This window comes from Cygnus atratus, chromosome 3 (genome assembly GCF_013377495.2).
Source record: "Cygnus atratus isolate AKBS03 ecotype Queensland, Australia chromosome 3, CAtr_DNAZoo_HiC_assembly, whole genome shotgun sequence".
NCBI lineage: Eukaryota > Metazoa > Chordata > Aves > Anseriformes > Anatidae > Cygnus > Cygnus atratus.
This window is the reverse complement of record NC_066364.1, coordinates 15,653,161-15,676,983: the sequence shown is the minus strand read 5'-3', so window position 1 is coordinate 15,676,983 and position 23,823 is coordinate 15,653,161. Positions and strand designations below refer to the sequence as shown.

Below are 23,823 nucleotides of genomic sequence, written 5' to 3'. Positions count from 1 at the left end.
GTGGTGGGATTTCTACATGCAAGTGGAGTTCCATTTTTTCTCCCCTTTGAAATTGCACCAGAGAAATATGGCTACTACCCAGCAATTATTTAGCATGACTGCCTAGATACTGCTTCAGTCAGGAGAAAAACTAAAATAGGGAGATATCAGGAAAATGCTTTTGGTTTGCAATTTTACTGAGTAAATGCAGGTATGGCTGTACTTATCTGAAGATGTGCACACCCAAATCACAGTGAATTGCACACAAACTTACAATAGCTAGGGTCTTTTTTTTCCTACATCACCCTCAACAAATTGATCCAATGGATTCCTTTAAGAGTGTTATTAAAATCAACTTCCCCTACACCCTTCAGTACAAAACCAAAAAATTAAAAAATTGACCAGGCACTTATTTTTTCCTCCTTATAAAGCAAAAGAGAAGAGTTTTCCAGAACTTTTCCTTTCCTGCCACGATACTTTAGCTGACCTTCCTAGATATTGCGATGTTTTTGTTGGCTTTTGTTGACTTTCTTGCCCATCTCAGAAGATGTAAGCACTAATTTATACTTTGCAAAGTAGGATTACTGCAGTTTTTAGTTTTGACGTGCTTTAACTTCAATTACAAAGATTTTAAAGGGAAATCAAGAAAATCTAAAGAGCTCTTAGCACACTGATAAAAACCCTCGTCTTTTATGTATTCCTTTTAAGCTGTTATGCAAGGAAATTATACAGAAAGTAAACAAAACTTTTGTATCTTTACTAGTACGTTCAGCAGGTTTTCACGTGTAAGCAGAAGAACAGAAAAGGGGGAAGAGAAATGTGGACAACTTTGAGACAAGGTGTTTGTTATGATCACGGCTAAGTTTTGCAGCTTTCCTGCGCAAAGAAATGTGTAGACTGTTGGTCTGCTAAGAAATTTATAGTATGCACCCCTGCTTTAGAAGTTGGGCTTGGAGCCGTGCTGAGTCAGGAACATGTCAAAAGCAACACCCAGTTTTATGTAAGTCATAAACTGTTTCCTCAGGTAGAACATTATACGATTAGAGAAAAAAAAGAACACCTAGCCATTAAGTGCATAGTGAAGGTATTAAGGTACTTAATTACATTGGTCACAGACCATCATTCCATTGCTTGAATAAATCAAATCAAAGACAAACATGCCAGCCTCACCAGATTGTACATGCCACTACAGTCTTTCCAATTTTCAGTACATTAGCTGAATTAATTATTTTTTATGCTGACTACTTATCACTCAATAAGGCCAGCAGAAAACATTATTTAGGCATTTTTTATCAAAAAAATTCTACTGTGTAAAAATGCTTAACAGAACAGGTTAGGTCTCAACAGAGACTAAGTCATTATGATTCTGTAATCGTATCGGCTATGTGGTACAACAACTGGACACCTGCTATTAATTTTGAGTTTCCTCCCAGAATTTGAGGAGTATACATAGTCAGAACAATGCCTGGATGAGCCCAAACAAGGTCACTGAGTACAGCAATCACTGCCCAGACCAAAAAAAAAAAGGGGGGGAAAGACAATTCAGAGACAGCAACTCAAAGAAAAACAAAGGCAGTAGTGCTGTCACATTTTTGTCATGCTGTTCTATCTTAAATCTCCCCCCCCTTTTTAAACATTTTACATTACATCCCACCTGTGCTACTATTGCACGGAGGATATGTAACCTAAGCAGCCCTAATTACACATCATATCTTGCAAAATATTCTGCACAGAACTGTGAATCTTAAGACAGATGTTCTCTTCCCTAAAAGGAATCTTTTAAAAGATCTTTCCATGGTTTATGTCATCACTGATATTCTTCCATCCACTGGACAAGACTGTGGTATTTGATTTCATTTTTTCCTAGCTGAAGCAATGATCTTTCTCCCACTGAACACCAGATGAAAGATTCAACTTCATTCTGTGTCACTATTATGTTTTTCTAAATGTTTCTCTTCTTTATAGCTGTGTTGGCTTATTTATCTAACTTTCTGTATCCTTGCACATGTTTTGAACACAATGAAATCTTAATATTTCAAATGAGAGTCCTTGAGAATTTTGTTTAGATGTCAGTAGCTCAATTTCTCTAAAAGAACAAAGCGCAACAGGCTGCAGCCATACTGCTTTAAAGGGAAGCATTTCAATGTCAGTGAGAACACAGTGCCATTTGACCGCTCTTTCAGGCTCCTTTCAAGTCACTTTCTAACATGACTATGAATTTAATGTGAGAAATATCTTTATCCTAGGACATTTCCTAGGACAGTGTTCTCTGTCAGAGTGTCCAGAACGGCTATTTTCCTTCTGACAAAGCAGAAGAACTGACAAAAGGAAAAAGCTGCATCATCGTCTATAACAGAAAGAAAAATAATCAGAAGAATGCTGGAGAAATCTCAGCAAGCTAAAGTCCAGAATGAATGGGTGTATTTACTTTAGAGAACAAAGGAAAACCCTGTGTGTGTAAACATTTGCTGATAAACTGTTAACACAAATATCACTTCTGCAGAACTACTACCAACCTAGAACTACGTAAAATCCTACTATTTGTGTTTAAAGAGATTTTACTGGTACAACACAGAAATCATAGACTACTGCAGGAACAATGTACCAGTAATGCTCAAGAGACCATTTTATATGGTAACTCTAGTTAAAAACTTGAACATTTAAGAGAAAGGCTGAATTTTACCATGTTTCTCTAAGTATCTCCAGCAAAAGTCCAGCATGAAACATCTAGGCTGCATTACCAGTTCCTACTGACATAAAAAGCAGCCCCATTATATATGTTATTCACCTTGAATGTACCATTTTATTCTAAATAAAAAAAAGGCTATTATGAGATCCATCTAACACAGCTAGTTGTTTCCAACATTAGTCAAAATTCTGCTCTGCCTCCAATGTGCTGCAAGAACTTTGAACCTATTGTCCCTCAAGGTTTTAATATTAGTGTCTGCTCTCCAACTAATAAAAGGCTATTAAATCTCATCTTCTGAAGGCCTAAACTCACCTCTGGAAAAAAAAAAAAAGTCAATGAGATTTACAGGCATTAAGCACCTCAGAGCCAAGTCCTTTAGTTTGCAAGCCTAAAGGATAAGCATGCCCTTTATGCAGTACCCAATTATTTCAGTTGATCAACAATTTAAAGAAATCCAAATAAGAAAACTGACTCCATTTTTTTTCATTGCAAAAATAAAAACAAAAAGTTAGACCTGACAACAAAAGGACAGCATATTTTTTGAAAATTTCTGGACGCCATAAAAATACCCAGACCAAATTATTTTTTCTTTTACTACCTGGAACCTGCCCCCAAATAGTGGCTGATCATGCAGTACTAGACAGCCTTTTAAAGGGTCAGCTCAAAAACGTCCAAAATGTCAACCTCATGTTGACATTGGTGGAGTAATATAACCAGTCTCAGAGACATCAGTGCTGTTATTTGTGTAAGCAGCAGTTCACTGACACTGAAAAAAAATGGATGCCCAAATCAGGCTCAGAATATGAATCTCTTACTCATCTCATTTGCATTGTCTCTCTGGCATACTTAAAATGTTATATTTGTTTAGCAATAACAAAAGACTTTCAACAATTATGTCGCTCTAAGTCATATCCTTGAATCACCAGATGTGGCCTTATTAGTAAGTGCTTCCAAGACTATCATGCTAACTAACCAAAATGCCATTGGCCTGCGCTCTAGAGAAATACTTGAGAATCTTCCACCCCCAGATGTTAAAATAGGAACTTCAGTCTTACTTCATTAATTTTTGTTTTTTGGCAGAGTCTTTGAAGCTTCTGAATTCCTCTCCTTCTTTAATCTCAAAAAACTGAGGTTTTAGTAATGTTTGCTGATCCTCCTTGAACCTTTCCTGCCGCTTTACTTTTTCCTCTTGGCGTAGAAGCTTGCGCTGTTTCCTGACCTCTTCAACCCAACCTTTTTCATCATCTGAACTCTCAGAACTTTCTGCATCACTTGGTTTTCCTTCTGGTTCTTCCTCTTCTTCCTGCAGACAAAAATAGAATAAAATGAAAAATCATCAACTAATTTTCTTTTCAAACCATTTCTGTAACGAGAGTACGTCAGCTTTTACTTAGATTCACTTGAAGAGATCTAAAACCTGAACAAAAGCACTAACAGCAAATGAAGCAGAAATATTAAAAAATTACCTCCACCTACATATTATATGTTTTTCAAACCTAAATTCATGTAGACATACACCTGAAAACTTGGATGATAATATTATAAATTACATCTAACTAATTTATCTGGTAAGACATTCTTGCATTCCCTTCCTCTTTCCTTCTTTCTAGGGTAAAAAAATCTGAAAGAATAACACAAAGGTAAAAATATGTCTTTTTCATAAACCAAAAGGAAAATATTTTACCTGCTCTTTTGCCTCTTGTTCCTGTAGGAGCTTTAGTTTCTTCTTTCTTTTCTCGCTTATTTTAGAAACAAGTGGGTTAAGTAGCCTGAATTCTTCACTCTGCTCATCTACCTGGAAATCTGGATTCTCAAACATGACTTTAAAACGATCGTCTTTGAGAAGGCTAGGGAGATTCTGGAAAAGAATCGAAGCATGAGTTAGTTATAAAATATCAAAACAGACACTGGTAAAAATACCTAACACTGCTTTAATTAAACAAAGCTCAAAAACTGAATGCAAAGTATCAGTTGCTTTATCCTTCCAGGTCACATAAATCAAGATTCATGGTTATTATACTTTATTACGTTCACAAAGATCAAATAAATATCATTCTAAGCTACCTGTAAGCAAGACAGGCTTTTATGCACACTACAGACACCATAAATACACAATTACTACTATTTTTGAGCTAATGTATCTCCTACATTCACAGCCAGCTAGTCTGGAGACATGTTGATATCCATTGACTGACTACAAGTACCTCTGAGGCAAATACCTTGCCTGATCAGGATGACTCTACAACATGTAAAACAAATTATCAGAGTAAACATGTCTTCATACAATACTACTATTGTTTTACTGTAAATATATAAGAGTAAGTATTTCTGTACATCTTACTACAATTTCTTCACTGCCCTCACATAAAGGATGGAAAAGGCAGTTTCATTCATGTTGGAAATAAGAAGAACCCAATGTAAATTATGCTACTGTTGAATTAAGAACAGTTCAAACTACAACTACAGTTCATATGAGTACCTGTCATTGTTTCAGATAATTGAATACATGGCTTTTTGTAATAAAAGCTGATCTTACAATTTAACATTTCCAAACTTCTACCAGCAGATTGAACACACCCCAGCATTATATTTTCATTGTTACCTACAAAGTAGGGGAAAAAGATAGAGGAAACAGGTGTAAATTTCAAGTGCAGAAGCTGTTGCAAACGTGCGACTTGCAATTTCATTTGGAAGCTAGAAGTTCAATCTCAAAGCCAAAAATAAATGGATCTTCACAAGACTCCTAGAGCCATTTCAGGAAAATAATCAGACCACACATTTTAATGTACTCTTTTTAATGTACTTTGAGATGCCATCTATCTGTATTCCTAGACAAATCACTCCCCATTTATTAAACTCATTTCCACTCCAACACTGGCTTAGAAATTCTGCATCTAAGGTTTTACCACCACCTTCTTTTTCAGTAGTTCATGGTTCCTAACCATCTCAACCGAATCACACTAGCTTTCATTGGATGCCACATGAAGCTAATACATGCCTTTCATGAATCATAGAATGGTTTGGGTTGGAAAGGACCTTAAAGACTATCTAGTTCCAAACCCTCCTGCCATAGGCAGGGACACCTCCCACCAAACCAGGTTGCCCAAAGCCCCATCCAACCTGGCCCTGAACATCTCCAAGGATGGAGAATCCACAACTTCTCTGGGCAACCTGTGCCAGTGTCTCACCACCCTCTGAGTGAAGAATTTCCTCCTAACATCTAATTTAAATCTCCAGTTTTGAGTTAAAAACCTCTTGTCCTATTGCTGTCTGCCCATGTAAAAAGTTGTTCTCCATCTTTTTTATAAGCCCTCTTTATGTACTGAAAGGCCACAAATAAGGTCTCCCCAGAGCCTTCTCTTCTCCAGGTTGAACAGGCCCCAGCTCTCTCAACCTTCCGTCACAGGAGAGGTGCTCCAGCCCTCTGACCATCTTTGTAGCCCCCCTCTAGATCCACTCTATCAGCCCCACATCCTTCTTGTGCCGGGGGCCCCAGACCTGGATGCAGCACTCCAGGCGGGGCCTCACAATGGCAGAGTAGAGGGGGACAATCACCTCCCTTCACCTGCTGGCCACTCCTCTGTTGATGCAGCCCAGGATGCAGTTGGCTTTCTGGGCTGCAAGTGCACACTCCTGGCTCACATCGAGCATTTTGTCCACCAGAACTCCCAAGTCCTTCTCTGCAGGGCTGCGCTCAATGAGTTCTTCTCCCAGTCTGTATTCCCGTCTGGAATTGCCCTGGTGCAGACCTGCCCAGGTGCAGACCTTGCACTAAAATACTAACAAATGAAAAAAAGTTTTGTTTTTTTCCCTGAACAGCTTTGATATCAATTCTGCACTTAACTAGATTCTGGACTCCTACAAGGCCCATCATCGTCTTCAACAGGGAGTATTTCAGCATTTTAAACTTTTAATATAGACGACAAGGTTATTACATGGTCTTTTTGGTGTTTCAGCCACACGAGTCCACTTTACAGTCACCTAGTGTAGTAAGCTATTTATGAGACAAGAAACAGAGTTCTGAAAACAGAGTTCTGAATCTATTTGGCCAGGTAACAACAAATCAGTAACTATAAGCATTATTAATTCTGTGTTCCTAGTTAGGGAAGATTTTAAAAACAAAAGCTTACCTTTTGTTTCCTTTTTCTGGCAACCTGTTGTTCTTCTCCTTCTTCTTCAATCAGTTTGAGTGCAAGCTCTTTATTGACTTTTGGAAGTTTCTAAAGAATATAGATATAAAGAGAATACATGTATAAACACAATATTATTTACATATGTTTCTTTCCAGAGTATTGCATTTCAATGGCCTGAGTCATTTAGTTTAATGGCAAGCAGAAACTGGAAGTTTTACCTCTGGGTTATCTGCTCAAGCAGCAAATGGGATGAGAGCTGCTCTTTTATAGTTTGGTATCAGACTTTCTCATCTGTGGGATTCATATGCATGAGAATTTTATGTTTCCATTCAAAAAGTTCTATAAATTAAAGCTAACTTTACTTTTTGTCTCTAATGATAAACAGAATCAAATCCTAAGTAATTACATTTCTGAGATACACTTAAGAATATACTATTTTTTACGAATAGTTCTTCCAGAGCATGTTCATTGTTCATGGGATTTACCTTCAGCTGTACCCTCTGTGCACGTGTTTCTTCTATCTTCTGTCTTATTTTCTCTCTTCTGTATTCTTCATAGGCAAAGGGGTTGGCCATCATTTTTGCCTTTGAACAAGCAGAAGGAAAAACTATATATCATTAACACAGGATACAGTCCTCTATGTGGGAAAAAAACAATACATTTTATTGTTAAGAGCAACAGTTTACAAGCATCATTTTTTACCTTATGATAAAGTCTTATGTCCATGAAAAAGCCATGCATATATGCTCTGAGCAGTGTCGATCCAATGAGATGAGCAAGGCCTGGGAAAAAAATTTACAGAGGATTTCAAAGAGCTTTCACAGATGAAGAACTCCTATTCCAAGCTAGCCACTTCACTTACTCGGTTGAAGACAAACAAGCACTGCCAATGCAACACATCAATCTCTCTGATAGTCACATCCAGTACATCAAGACTAAGTAAACCCACAAAAAATCAAGTTAGGCCAGCAAGAAATCCTAGCTACTTTGGAGCAACAAAATCCATTTTTGTTGTCATAATACATGTTACTATGCACTTTTTATAGATGCCTGCATGTACTGTGCACCACAGGAAGTCTACAAAGAAAAAAATTTTTTTTGGAAAGTCTGTACATGTTTGACAAGTGCTTTTTTCATGTGGTATACTGAATTTATAATGAAAGAATTTCGTCTTGGGTCCCTGTCTTTGAAGAATCAATGTGCTGAAAGAAATAGAGTACCACATCAGGTTATAAAACTGTCACCCTATGCCCTAACCGAGAGTAAGAATGAAAATACTGAACAGTTGTCAGATTGTCCTTCCTTGTATCTTCACAAAATTCCAGAACTGAGAAAAAGGGAACCCTTTTATAGAAAAATATCCTCTACAGACCCCCAAATCTTTAGAAATTAAAGATTAATCTTATTCTAGAACTAAAAGGCAAAAAAAAAAAAGAAAAAAAAAGAGAGAGAGAAAGTTCCGTGTATCTCAGAAAGCAAAGTTCTTATTTATGTTATTTTTAACTGTTTCCAGGAAACAATCCTCCTGCATACTCCAAAATACTTCAGACAACGGGTACTATACAAAGAACACTGATGTATGAAATGCAAAATATAACTTAAGTTGGTTCTTCATTTGAAAGCTTGCATTTATGGGGAAGTGAATTTTACTAAGTTATTGTGAATTTAAAGCAGAAGAACTATTTCCAGTCAAGTCTCTGTGTTGATAACGCTACACTGCCTAATTCCCTTAAGTTTTGAATAGGGATCTACGGGCTACATTCAGACCACCTCCTTCAGAAGTTAAGAGGCAGGTGTTTTGGAAGACCTCCTCCTTGTCCTGCCATATTCAGAGGTAAATGAATTAAACTGGAGTAAAACACTACAATCAAAATATGTAATGGAATGAAAAAGAAGCAACTGCCTTGAGTCAAACATGCTAACTCTCTCTGCTATGTCATTTTTAGTATTCTAGTTCCACGAAACCATTTTTCCATTAACCCTAGAATGGAGTTTTATTTTCTGGAAAATACTACACTCAATTAGGGTATCCTTTGGCAGGTGAATCATTTCTCAACACAAACATCTGGTGTTGCACTGGTTGGGAACCAATGAACAGAAAGTCATCAGTCTGGTATACTAATAACCAAGACGACTGGAAGAAACTACTGCCAATAAATTTCAAACAGTTCTCCGCATTTCTCACTGATAAGTCACATCTGAACTAATAAACTTGCAAGTGTGATTAAAAAAAAAAAAAAAAAAGAATAAACAAGTCAGCTAAAGAGATTTTACCTAAATTTTCAAGGTCTTTTCTGGTCACGAACTTGTAGTCATCGTAAACTGTGCTCTCTGGATTCTCTTCCAGTTCTTCAGTCAAGTTGTCCAAGAAGGAACACCATCTGGGGGCAGGTCCTAAAACCTGGGGATATTACAGAAAGGTACAAAATTGTATATAGATACAGAAAAAAAACAACACCTAATGTTAGGCTCTCAGCTGCTGTGCTGGAAAAATAAATGAATCTCCCTGAAAGCAAATACACCTTAAGAACAACAGCAGTTAGAGAACACAATTAAATCTACTACTTACATTACCAATAAGGAGTACTATTGATTATGCAAGTGTTCTGTTAACGCAGGTAATTTATTTGAGACCAACAATTGAGAGGTTTCATATTCAACTGTTTCAAGAGATCCTAGTCTGACCAATTAATTTATTAAAAGCTCAGAGCTAAACATTATAGATACAATTAACAACTTAACTAATGGCAATAGATATCAACTAATCTGTACAGCACAGCTGGACCATGATCTCGTTAGTTCACTACACAATCACGTTGATTAAAATAAGTAGGGCAGAACAGGATTTTAAACAGAACATCGCAGGTATATTTCATGTACTTCTGTTCAAGGAAAAAATCCAGACTATATGGACAAATAATGGAAAATATTAAAAAAGGACTGCATATTTCCACCATGAGGCAAAGGATTTATTTGAACAATATTACGTTGCACTGTCAATTTACTTTTCCATATATGCTTCCTCCAACTTCCCAAGTCAATAATTATCTCCCTTAACTTTTCCCTCCTGCTGTTCTGATTGAAATTCCTCCCTATCCTGATGCACACTGACATACTCAACTGTTCCAGCATTATTATTTTAGTAGGTGGACTAGCAGAATGGAAAAATCCAACATTACATTTTTCTCTCCAGAGCAAATCAGATGACATTTTAGGATGTAAAGTGGCCAGTTAACTCATGGAGTGGGACTTCTAACGAGGCTTCCATTTTGTTCGCTAAAAATTCACATGAAAAACTCAAATCACAAAACAACAATAGTAACGGTTGCAATTCGAATCTAAATGTCACTCTTTCATATTAATAACAAAGCAGTCTAGAAATATTAAATGTGCTATTGTTTTTCATGCCATTGAAGAAACCAGTAACTGGTGCTTCATTACCAGACCATCAAAACATGACTGGACTGGGGGAATCATCTTTAAAGTTTACCTGTTTTTGTGTTTTGGATGAAACTGTTTGTCCTTCTTGTAAAAAAAAAAAAAAAAAAAAAAAAAAACAACAAACAAGTTGTTTATTAACTAACAAAACTTTTCCTGTAATCGAATGTAAGTATAAATTTGTCTGCTAAAGATTATTAGAAATGAGATTAGAGAATCCTTGACTCACTTCCATTCCAATTAAATAAAAAGTTCCCCTTCATTCCATCTTGCTGACACATTATGTTAAGATCTCTATCGCTTCAATAAACTTTTTTCATCACTTCCATTTCTGTGGCACTATCTGTTCAAGCCTTCCACAGTGCACATTACTCATTAGAATTCAAACAACTGTAACCAATTAGGGTAATCCCCAGATGTGATCTTGACTGGTGTAAATCTTTAAAAAAATAATTAAAGTAGAAGTCTCAGAAATAAAGGAAAACAGTTTATCCGCTCTTCAGCTGTAACTCCGCTCACCATTCATGTATTCCTGTACTCAAAACCCGATACTAAGATTAAAACTTCTATGGCAAAACGTCAGTCAGTGATGAGACACCTAAAAGTTACACAACCTGAATTTTCCCTCTGATCTATGAAGCAAGTTGCAGGACCACATCATAGAAAACAACAGAGAAAGTGAGATAATTAACAGAAAAAAGCTGTGGCAGAATACCAGGAAAAAATACAGAGTTGAGCCATTATTCAAATTTTGCATGTAAACTAACAAAAAGGAAAACCCTACAGAGATGTTTGTGTAAGTTTTATTGCCTCGTTTCCCTCTCTCCCACCCTACTAAAACTGCTTGCCTACCTATTCCAGAACACCTCTAGGAAACCTCTAGGACTTTTGCTTGGTATGTTAAAAGGGAACATTTTTTAAAGCTTAGGACAAAAATTAAAAATAAAAAAGGCAAACGATACCAGACACAGCGCCAAAAATATCAACAAGAAATTTCTTTCCCCTGCAACTGTAAATTCTGTAAATTCTTCACGGGCCACTGCACTTCAATTGCAGAGTGATCCACTACCAACATACTCATCCCCTGTGAAATGTGAGGCTCTGCTGTCCCTGTAGCCAGGTACAAACTCCACAGCTCAGGGGATTTGTCTGCAGCAGGCAAACACGTATGAGGCAGACACTGGGAACTCTGCCAGCTGACGCTGGTATGGTCACAGCACGCCGTACAGTATTTTGTAGGGGTATAAGTTTTAGGGAATGGCCTCAAGTTGTGCCAGGAGATGTTTAGGTTGGAAATGAGGAGACATTTCTTCTCAGAAAGTGCAGTCAGGCATTGGGATGGGTGCCCAGGGAGGTGGTGGAGTCACCGTCCCTGGGGGTGTTCAAGGAGAGGTTGGACCTGGTGCTTAGGGACATGGTTTAGCGGGTGATAGTGGTGGTGGGGGGATGGTTGGACCAGATGATCTTGGAGGTCTCTTCCAACCTTGATGATTCTATGATTAAATGTAGGTAATCACATGCAACTAAACTGACAGGTCTCACGTTTACCATACTTATAACAAATAGGTTTCTCTGCAAGTTTTAGACAAGTTACGTATAGCTAGTCGGAAAATCATTATTAAATGAGTGCACATCTAAACTTGGCTCACACTCAAATATTTCTTCAGCTAAGAAGCCAGACATCATCATCAACAGCAATCAAAACAATATTTTTACTATTTTCCTTATGATTCCATTTTCAGCCGAATTACCACTTCTTGAAATAATCTCCGACAATTTCCAGTGAAAGTCAAGACGACCGTCTTTGAAAATATTTTTGTCTATCAACAGAAGGGTCTGGCCTCGAGGCTGGAGCCAGCAGGCAGCAGGCCGGGTGGGATCCTTCCTGCCCTCCCTCCTCCTCCTCCTTCTTCCTGAAGGGCCCGGAGCTACCACCTGTGCCAGGACTGAGGCACGGATCCTCCACCACAGGGCCAGGCATCCTGGCACTGTGTTGGGAGGCAAGGGTGGCGGCTGGGTCACGCGAGGGAAAGGCCTGAGCAGGAGACACGGAGGGCAAGGGCTGGCCTGCTGTAGCGCCCCTCAGCACAAGTAATGCAGATAGCCTGATGTTGCCTTGGATGTGTTACACCAAACCATGGGAAGTATGGATGCATATTTCTTAATTATCAGTACCATGCCATCAAATGCCAAACTTTTGTTAGCACATATTAGAACGTCTTTATTTATTTACCCTAGACACAGAAGACGTACGATGAGTAACTAAGCATGCGACTCATCTGAGTTGACAAGCTGCTAATATGGCAAGGCCAAACTGTTCAAGAAAAGGAGGAAGAAAAAAAAATCTGACAAATATTTTGAAAATATTGCAAAGTAACTTCAAAAAACACCCTTTTTGTGTTCCATTTTAAAAGACATTTAAAGTAAAAGTTTTATAGCATCCCTTATCTTGCTCTGTAAAACACCATACTTCTGATCGTGCCTAATTCCTGAGCACTTCTGTGGAAAATATTCCATCATCATTCTGTATTTCCCCTGAAATTAATAAATGTTAGGACTAACTGGGTGTTATTACCAACCCACAACACATGTTCCTTATCTTCAATCTGGAAGATCAGACAGCACTTATCCACTTCTAAGTGCCACTCAACAATTTGTCAGCCAGCTCTGCAGAGCCACCAAAAGACTGGGTCTAATCCTGACTACCATTAAGCATGTAACCCACTCAACTTAAAAGCAGCCCGGGATGCTTAGGAGATTCTACAGCCAGATGCTATGAGATTTAAGTGAAACAATTCTGAATTCACACACAAATGGGTATTGTTAAGCATCTCTTTGAAGACTAAAGGGACAAATTCGACAAAATTGAACCAAACAGTTGGTCTTCTCTCAGGGAGTCAGAACAGGTTCCAAAATCCAAGTTTTTCAAGACATTAATGACTAAGCCCCTGGAAGACTTCATTCAAGGCAGTGATTAGCTGCTAAGTTACAAATAAAATGTCAAAAATGTGTTGAGTCAAACAGCAGAAACTCCTCCCAAGTTTTATTGATGTATTTTAGCAATTAAAAACATGCAGAAATGCTATATATGCGGCCCAGATCAGATTTGAAATAACTAAACTAAATTTGCCAAGTTTAGATTGCCTAAATTCCCTCTGGAAGACTAACTTCATGTATGTGGACATCATTCAGCAGAACACTTAAGAGCTTCCAGAGAGCTTTTGTAAAGCAGAAACACTGGTTTCCTTAGACAGCAACATGCAGTTTCACAGAAATTAGCACTGTAAAGCTGTATCGCTCCATACCTATGGGAATAGGGTTACCAACAAATAAATATGAAAATATATTGTATCACTGCTCTTTCATAACAAAACTTAAAAGTAAAACCTTTGAAAAATCTTGGAATTGTTCATTGTTGTATCTTCTACGGATTTTAAGTTAGGCTGTAAGATCTTTACCAGGTAGCAAAAATGTACTACTACAGTTAAATCATTCACTGCCATTCTTTTTGAATAATGTTGATTACAACAAAAATAGCATGTATTTAAGGTCCTCAACAGAGCTCTGGTCTCAGTGTACTGTGTAAAATTACTAGTCGGATGATAATCTTAATAACCATAAGGCATGATAGGAACTAGCTAATGAGAAATAGTTTATGCTGAAAGGGGAATTACTGCACAGAAAGGAGGTTACAAGTGAAGCTCAAGAACTATCCTATTAAACATTTTCACTAATGATTGCCATATATAGTGGGAAGATGCCTGTGAAATGTACTGATTACAGACTGCGTGAAAAGAAGGGTCAAAATCTCTCAGTGGAAAAAGCAGCTACCTTGAAAACTAAAAAAGCTGCAAATCAGATGAAACTTATAGCCAATTACTACCTGATGTAAACAACAGAAGAGGAAAAAAGTGATACTATCTGAGCACAAGACAATAAAGTAGTCTTAAAACCATTGTAGTAGTGTAGGATAAGGATAACGACTCAGGGAAGATATCTTATACAACGTCAGGCAATCATGTTCAGGATCCATGAATGCAAAGTTTAGTAAGCACAGTGAAAAGCTACTGGGATGATATGTGAAGCAATAGTGCTCACATAAGATTGTGTACATTCTAGTTAACACAGTTACAGCACAGGGTTAGCTGAACATCAGGTGGATGTGAATGTCAAACAGTCTTTTAATGAAATAATGAGGAAAAACCAACTAATTTTAAGGTGAAATCTGACATTCATGGAAAAGATTATACAATCCGATTGCCTGTGGTAAGATAGGCTGGGACTCCATGACCCAAGAAAGCTCCTCCATTCCTCTGTTAACATTTAAAAAATGCCTTAAAGCAGTTTAACAAAGAAAAAATCTTTTCTAGATTATAATTTCTAGAAATTATATGTATTTTATGTATGTGAAAGCATTGAGTCATGTATATCTACCTGTAGGAGACAGACAAAAGGAAATATATTTTAAATAAAATGGCACACAATCACTTTACATTTTTAGCCACACATTTGCTGGAGAAAGCAAATGCACATCTGTGTGTACATATTCTCAGCTTCAATTATGCCATGTAACAGCAGAGGAAGATTACAGAAGGTCTAATGAGGGAGGAGAAGAAACTGGGTGATCCCCAGGGTGTGGGCAGTGATTGAAATGTGCAATTGCGTTTTCAACATAATTAGCTCCCTAATTGCATAGCCAGGTTTAATTAATGCAATTACATGAGTAATTAATTACTATTCATTTTAAGAGTACTGTTTTTAATGTTTTGTTCTCTAATTTTAAGAATTAGACAGATCTCAGTATGTAATAATTTTGAAAAGTTTCCATCACATGCATCGAAAAGGGAAGAGAAGAAAGAATACCTACTTATACCTTTGTACAAATCAAGGTTACATCAACTGCAACCTGTAGCTCTCAAAACCCCGATGTATTATTTCTAGCTTGCAAATATGAAAAACTGCATCTCTCCATTCTTGTTTCTGTGCTTTATGGGCTTCAGGTATGTCCAGGCCAACAACTTCAGGGAAGCCATGAGATTAGCTTGTGCTAGAAAAGAGCCTTGGGATGACATTACCTTGGTATGTTTCTGTCTACTATGTTTCCATATACAGTACATTTCCCTCAGGAACCAGCGTGCTCCAAACAATTTGTGATCTTCAATATTATTCTGGCATTCCTTTCTATTCTACTTTTCCCCCTATGAACACTCCACGATCAGCTCCAATTGTGCCCTGTTCATCTCATGAGTAATCCCACTTAATTTAGTGAGTAAAATTCTTTCATTTTCTAAATTAAATGGGTTTGGGGAATATACTCCAAACAAATCTCCCATACACTTACATTTTACTTAATTTCATGCTTTCATTTACCCTATGTCATACAGCGTGGATTTGATGCTTTTACAATAACTGAACTTCTGTGGCCATCAAGTAGCTCACTGGAGTACAGCTATGACCAAGAGACAGAACAGCACTTTTTTTCTTTTCCAGTTTGTTACTAACAACAGCATTGCGTTTGGTTTTAAGCCCACGCACTCATAAATTTCACTGAACTATACAACGAATTGGCTCCTTCTCTCATCCCAACTCCAGCACATCCAGACATTTTTGGCAGATTCACTAATCTGAGAGAGGTTGGTTTTCCTACCTTTCACTGTGCTATGGGAGCTGCCAAATCAACCACTTGGAGGTTTTACTCCTTAGAGAGCATGTTAAAGGAAATGCTGCTTTTAAGATCTTTCCAGTGTTAAACAAAAACTGCTGCAGGAACTTGCACACATCTTCTAGGAATGAGATACTAAATCTTTCTGCCCTGGTAGTTATCAGATAGTAAGTATTCGTTTTCTAATCCTAAACAGTCTAGCTTCATATGTGTTTTTTTGGGTTCTTGTTTAATCTCATGTTGTCTGATCCGACAGATATTAGTCACTTAACCAGCCAGAGGCCTGTTCTCACTACGACTGTCTTCCCAGTGAAGCCACCACCTTTTGAAGAAGGCAATAATCCTGTTGCTTGTAATGTCGAGGAAAAAAAGTGCCCTCCAGGATAGGAATAGCAAATAAATTTTCAGCAAAGACAGAAAATTACTCCTTAAAACTGTAAATGAAATCAACAATATTTCTCTTTCTCACTAGACAGGAAGAAAAAGGGATGCTTCTCAAGTCAGTTACCGGCAGTGGCATTAAGAGTTAAGCAGCCTAATGCTTTCATCAATATCCCTGTCATGTTCTGACATGCTGACACAAGTAAAAGATAAACACTAGTCACTCTTGCTATGGATCTCTTTATTTCTCAAACTCCGTATGCTTTTATTATGGTCTCGAGACAATTAGCGTTGAGAAGATTTGGTGTCAGAAGAACAATAAATAAAAATGAAGTGCAAGAACCTACTACTTTCATTTTAAGTCACCTAATCAAATGAAGCTAAGGAGGAGTGGCTTCTAAAAGCATGTGTTACAAAGCACGATCTGCTTCAAACACTATCCCATAAATATCAGCTGGTAATGAATCAGAAGTTCCCCAAAATTCCCTAAACACACCACCACCCCTGAACCCTGCCTGGTTAGAGAGCTGGATCAGCAAGCAAAGCTCGAACAAACTCCACAACCACCAGCAGGAACCGAGCCACCACCCTGAGCAGAAGGAAGCCTCCGACCACCAGCCGAGCGCTCCTGGCAGTCTGAATCCCGACACCTCATTGGCACGGCACCGCAGAGTGTTTTCTTAACAGAGGAGAGAAAGCGAGCTTAAATATTCCTAAAGCTTTTTAATCTGACAGCATGTTACAATCATCACTCTTTTAAACCCGTTTTCACCCTTTCCTCCCACAAGAATTCCTCCTGGATTCCAGGATTTTGAGAAATGTTCCACAGTCTGCGAAATGTTCAAGCTTCACTAACCAAAATACTTAAGGACTGCAGTAATTAGTACGACTTCCAAATTCACAGGAGAATGACAAATAGGAGTGCCCTCCACATTTTACATGAAGTCTAACAACAATAAAAAACCTAGCACAATATTCTTCAAATAATACACCCCTCACAGAGCTCTCCCGCACCATTTACAGTTGTGATGGGGAGGGAACAGATAAGGCAGGTGGGAGACTTCACAGATGCCCTGTTATTAGATAGGCACAGATGACTATTATTATGTACTTTAACAGAAAAGAGCTCCATGCCGGTTCTGCCTGTCCCTACGAGGTCAGAAACCTGCATCTCAAAATACAACAGCATCTCTTGCAACAGTAAGGACACAGGCCTACAATGGACAGCACTTCCAAAACTAAGAGGGATGAGGGACACGTACATTGATTTTAGTATGTATGCAATAGCCACTGATTGCAACCTAAATTAACAAGTTAGAAGAACTCAGAATAAGCTAGAAATGTAAAATCTTGGCAAGCCATCTTGTCTGTCTCTCTGACGGCACAGGAAACTTCTCAATCGTCACCCTGCGTGGTGACTTGCCTCTTCTTAACGTCACTACAAACAGCTGGACTCTTGCAATACGAGCCACATAGCAAGTACTTTTACAGTGTAAATATCTTAAAATTCATGAAAACAAAACTGACTGTACTGGAGTTAAGAGCATGCCCTGTGTTTTAAGGAAATTTGAGGGATGCTACAGAAAAAAAAAGTAATGGTGAGTCTAGCCTACCTTATGTAACAGACAAGCTACTGGAAATCCATGAGATAATTGCCTCTCGTGGCAGTTTAGCTGCTCTTTGCGGAGCTGGGAGCAAGGCTGGTCTGGGTGTTTACTCAGGCAACATCCAGGAACGGGACAGCAGCTACCTGTTGGGAACGTGCAGCTCCTCCAGAGATACCTTCAACACGAACCAATCTACTCCTTCCAGAGTCCTATTTCAGCACGAAGTTTTACTTAACTTAGGAAATGCTTTGATAGATATGTCCTACTCAAAGGAAATTATTTCCTAATGCTAGCTTTCATACATTTGATTGGCTTTATTTATCTATCTGCTTTGTGCGATAGAAATCCTAAATCCTCACAGCTTTTAAACTACTTTTGTATACATTTTTTTTTTTTAAACTCAACACACACTTTGGTTCACTAATGAGTTCAGCCAGAGGATGACACAAATAAGCCACGATACTCTACTTTCAAAAAATATGAAATATTTAGTTGAAATTATCACAGAATTCTCACATTGTCTTTTCTGATCCAAAAGAAAAAAAAAAACAAAACACGACCCCCCACTAATTCTTATAACATGCTGGCAGACTCTAGTAGGGTATAAAACTTCCTTCTCAGAAATTATTATATACACATATTTTTTTACATTACTTGTGATATGGTGCTGCCCATTAAAGAAAACTGGACAAGTGCTGTCTATCATATTATCACCCATAAGAGCAGGAAGCAGAGCCCATACTCCTCCATAATCTATTCACGATGTTGAACTACTACACCAGCAGCACCAAAAACATCTCTAGCAAATTTTACAGGAAGATCAGAAATTGTTTTCCAATTATCACACGTTGGTGTTTTTCTTCTGTGTATGTGTGAAAAGCGGTCGTTTCTCTCAGCCAGCGCATGGGAAACGGAGGATATCCTTTGTTGGGAATAAGCCCAGTGTGTTATTTTTCAGCTTGAAAGTGTTTAGGTTACAAGGAGGAAGCTCACATTTCTGTTTGTCAGGATAAACAATTTTTTCCTAAGCTTGTTAGTACTGTGAGATAAGTAATGTATCATTCATTAGACAGCCTTCTTCTATTTTATACTGTTTGCATGATTTTACGTATAAAGGATTAGAATGTTCTGAATGGAAAACCAAGCTCTAGAAGGATGACACACCGAGACTCTGAATTAGCTTAAAGGCCAAAGCTGCACTGAACTGTCTTTTTGTTAACGGAAAGTTTTCTTTCAACACCACTGTCCTTCACGGTCCCAAAGCACAACTGTAATATGTGATGCCATAATCTCTCTGCTTTCTAGTCATTTTGCAGTTCTTGAAAAAAAAATAAAACCATGGTTAAGACCAACATTTCCCATTGTATGCCATAACTGCTGCATTTTTATTTTACCTTTTTTTTAAAATTATTTTTATTTATTTATTTATTTATTTTTTAATTTTTACCCCAAGGGAATGAAACACTGTTTTTGGATAGAGAGAAGCTCTTAGCGCAATTCAATTTCATGGTTGTTTTCCACCTTACATAAAACTTCTGAGGTAATGGTTACGTTGAAGTAGATGAACAACTCTAAAAAATTCACCCTCGCCATACAATCTTCAAGAAGACAGTTGAGGCAGCATTAATTCACAGCGACCTAATACTGCCAATAAGACATGAAAACATCCTAAAAGAAATCAAAATCTCACAGGCTAACACTAACCTGCTCCAGTACTGTCAAAATGCCAGTCACAAATACGAAAACAATTGCATTATTTACTTCATAGCATTTGCCATGCTGAGGCCAAAACTCAAGGCTAGATGATTTTGATGCAACTCCAAGCTGATCCCATGAACCACTCGAATGTGGGCTGACAATACACAACATCGGTCTCAAGTCCGACCTGTGGGGAGGTGTTCGCCTCTAATTGCATCCCCACCGTATGAAGACCCAAGAAAAAAGGACAAGAGTTAGCAGATCCCAAAACAATGAAAGGATGAGCAAGGAACTGTTGTGAAAGGTCATGACCATAGAGGTTAAGTGTGGTGCATGCCTCATGAGAAGCTTCTCAGACCTTTTTTTTTTAAGTGAAAAACAGAATGTTGGAAGGAATGAGCGTAAGGAGAGATATCCAATGGTTACAACCCCTTGTACAGCACCAGCTGATAGCACTCTGTCACCAGGCTGACAAAATCTCTTCAGTAAATTCAATCACACGTAGCAGCTAATCTGCAAACCTACAATCCAACCAAGCCATGTTCATCTTTAATTTACAACCCAGGACTGTCCCAAACTAGTATCAAGAGAGAAGTAAAAAGAATGAATTGAGGTATAAAATAAAACTGCCTTCACTTGTATTTGCCTCAGTACAAATTCCATCTACTGATTTGTTTCATCTAATATAAAGCACATTAAATTTAAAGCATTTAATTAAAAAATAAAAACATATTAGCTAGTAGAATTTGGTGCCTTAATCTGTGGATCTGTGATTATATTATCTCAGGTAACTACTAAGGAAACCTGCAGGTTTGCCTACAGGTTTCAAAATTGTTGTGTTTTTTTTTTTTTTTTCTAAAATTAAGATTTTTTTTTTTTAAAGAATGTGCATTATTGAGGGTCGATCAACAAAGAAATGGTGATAAGTTGTTATTCGTATAGGCAAGTAAAGGATCTAAAAAAAGGAGAAATAAAATAATTTAAAACAGCACATACGAAGGGAAAGTACCACCAGTAATGGCTGGTTTAGTTGAAAAGCCACCCAATTTGATGAGGGGAAAGGTCATAAGCATTTCTAGCAATAAAAAGATTGACACATCCAAAGAGGGTATTGTATTAGAAACCAGACCCTAACTATAAAGATATTCTTGGAGAAACTGGATCATTGAGCAAGCAAGAAATACTTGCCCTTGAAACATTTCCACTTTGTAACTCCAACAGCCCTGAACTAGGAGAGCACTAGGGTATCAAATGATTTTCCAAAACCACCTGAAAAGAAGCCAGAGACGCTCCAGGATTTATTTATTCTTAAAGAGCTTAATATCTTCCCTACACCAAAAGTACATTGCTTCTAGCCTCAACAGGGTGTTTTCTGCCAAGACTGCAGGAAAGTAAAAAAACATCCAGAACACAGAATATTACACTCAATTAATTACAGTCTTAATTGCTCTCTTCTTTTAACAGCCTAATGAATAGAGCAAGTTTCAGTTTCAGTATGTATATGTAGCCCAAAGTTTCAAGTCCAATAAAGGAGACAAGACTGGCTTGAAATGTCTGTGCTAAGATCAGACATGTTCCCGTAACCAGTAGTAAACACTCAAAATAAATAATGTATATACCCCTTGCTTTCTTCCCAAAGGATCCAGAAGGTCATATGTAGGCTTTTCTCTGTACAACCTGGAAAGTGAAACTCACATGTCATGGAAGTTGACAGCTTAGCTTAAATTTAGGAGAATCTGGCTCATCTTAGGTCCCAGTCCATCAAGCCACCTTGTGTCAGTGGAGCTTCTTCCTCCCATTTCTTTGGGCAGAACCTGGGTGCACTATTGACTCAACTGACATTTCTGAGTCAGTAGTCTGAAAAGTATCCCAGGGCACATACAACTTTCATTTCAACCTTCCCGAGACACACTTCAAAGTGAGGTACCAGGAAGCCAGCTGGCAAGAGGCAGGTTCCAAATGTTTGCATAAACTGCAAGTTAACTATTAAACTATTGGCAAACAGCCCAATTCTAGGCAGAGGCACTTGCCTTCATTAAAGCCCAACAAAATAAAACAAAAACAAAGTCTCTAAGCTAAGCCACTCAAGATGTTACCTGTGTAAAACCAACATTTCATTTCAGCAGTCATTTTAACAATAAATTTGCCTTTTACTCACCCTCTGCATTGGGTACCTGCACAAGGCAACTTCTTGCTATTTAAAACCAAATCTGCCTGCCATTTCTAGCAAACCAAAAACCACCTTCTTTTCCTTCTAACAGTTTGCACACTAAAGGAACAACTGCTGTGATTTTTTTTTTCTTTTTAAGAAAAGCATAGTTCTCTCAGACATTCCTAGTCTCAAATGTCATACCTATCTTGTTGAAAATCCTGCAGTGAAAGCTGAAGCACGCCATTTACAGACAATATTATGATAGCTGTTGTCAACTCCTTCATAATCTTGAAGTTCAAGAGACAGTCATTTTTTAGGTTTGCAATGGAAATTCAGCTTTGGCATGAACAATGGAGAGAACGGGCACATGTAGACAGATAATTCATTCAGACATGAGCTCAGCCAGAGCGTACTCCAAGCTAGCCAGACACAAGCCAGCTCCAGTTCAGAAGTCATAGAGCTGTGTTAGCACAGCACTGTGCCCACGCTAATAAAACCTGCTGAGAGGCCGGGTATATTAGGCTGGGCACAGTCCTACGCTGTCTGGCCAACTTGAATCGAGGACAGAGGATTCTGGGTCTGTCTGCACCCAGCCATGGGGATGCACACTCCTGTGCTGTTAAGACTTCTGTGCACCTCTTCTACAAAATATGAAAAAAACATTTCAAACTAGAAGGGCTAGAGTACAGCACCATACATTCAAGAATTTAAGCATCTACCTCAACCATCACCATGATATTGCCTTGTCCTTGTTCCAGTGAAGACTTAAAAAAGAGCAATCGTTACTAGCACTACAGGGCAGTAAGTGCTGGGGCAGTCAGGTGAATCCTGTTCACAAAAATGCACTTCCAACAGTTCTGAAACACAACTGTCCTCCATAGCTGGAGCTTTTCCCTCAGGCATTTATTCTGTTGTGGAATATAAGAATTGTAATTTAGTTCTTGTCAACATCTCAAAAAGACAGGACACCTCTTAAAGGTTATTTATGTCTATTTCAAAGTAAACAAACAAATAGAAAATTAGGCTGTTCTTTGGAAAAATGGTGAATCCTAGTTCTTATGAAAAGCCAGAAAACTTTTCTGTGAAAAGAGATCAGGCAAAGCAGCAAATCATTAGTTCTTTAGTTTTGCTCCAAAAATGCACACAACTAAACTCATCTTTGTCTGTACAAAGGAAATTACTCAGAGTTCCAAGTACAGGAAGAAAATGTGTCTTAATAATCTACTGACATACAAACCAAAGGACAGGTGTGCATCTGAGCTCAAATAACTAGCCCAAAAGATCAAGGAATAGAAGCCTTAAAATGAACACATTAATAACATTGAGTTTTTCTTAATAACAAATGCCCCGGAGCAGCTTAAGGCTGACACGACTTCTCCATTTTATTTTTTCTTCATTTGAAGAGGAGATTAAAAAAAGCCAACAAAAACAGATTTAGTGAGCTACATACTTGATTTTTAGGAAATGCAGTAAGTAACCCTTCAATTATACAATACTAGTTGTGCCAGACCTTTCATTCTTGCAGGGCAAAATGAAAAAGGCAAATGGGGTAAAACAGTAAGTTAGCAGTGTGTGAAACTTCTGTTCAAAAAAAAAAAAAAAAGTCTTCTACCTTTGGCTTTTCTATTGTCTAAAATTAATATTCCATGTTTTTATACTATCTGAAAATATTCACTTGCAATGAACAATAGATTTTTGAATGAAAAAATCACGCCAATACTTAACATGTCTTCAGCAGCCTTCAGATGTGAAGCCACTGACAGGAACTCCAGAAGTTCAGCTTATTCAAAAGCAAATCTAGCCTGAGTAGTACATTTTAAATCAAACTTTAGGTTCTCTTTATACACAACAGCATTAAAAAAAAAAAAAAGAGGAGAGAGAATTCTTATATGTATTTATGCTTTAGCATTCATCATTTGGGAATCAATCATGGGTCCACTTTTATGCTCATGTGTCACTGTGACCGTAAAACCCATAATAAGGTATGATTGAGAGAAGTTCAGGTGGACTCAGGTACCCATAATCAAAGAACAATGACAAAGGAATACAGCATAATGTTGATTTTCATGGGAATAGCCTGTACT

General features: G+C 37.9%; 1 protein-coding gene across 1 annotated transcript in view; it reads right to left on the bottom strand.

Annotated features, from left to right (window-relative positions):
- The window catches only part of NOL10 (nucleolar protein 10), a 49,169-nt gene that overhangs the window by 5,034 nt on the left and 20,312 nt on the right, over positions 1 to 23,823 (bottom strand). Inside the window, exons 14-19 of the mRNA XM_035543030.2 lie at positions 9,076 to 9,202; positions 7,504 to 7,583; positions 7,287 to 7,385; positions 6,799 to 6,888; positions 4,353 to 4,526; positions 3,724 to 3,971 (exon numbers count right to left, since the gene is read on the bottom strand). Of these exons, the coding sequence (XP_035398923.1) occupies positions 3,724 to 3,971; positions 4,353 to 4,526; positions 6,799 to 6,888; positions 7,287 to 7,385; positions 7,504 to 7,583; positions 9,076 to 9,202 (818 nt within the window). The remainder of the gene's footprint in view (positions 1 to 3,723; positions 3,972 to 4,352; positions 4,527 to 6,798; positions 6,889 to 7,286; positions 7,386 to 7,503; positions 7,584 to 9,075; positions 9,203 to 23,823) is intronic.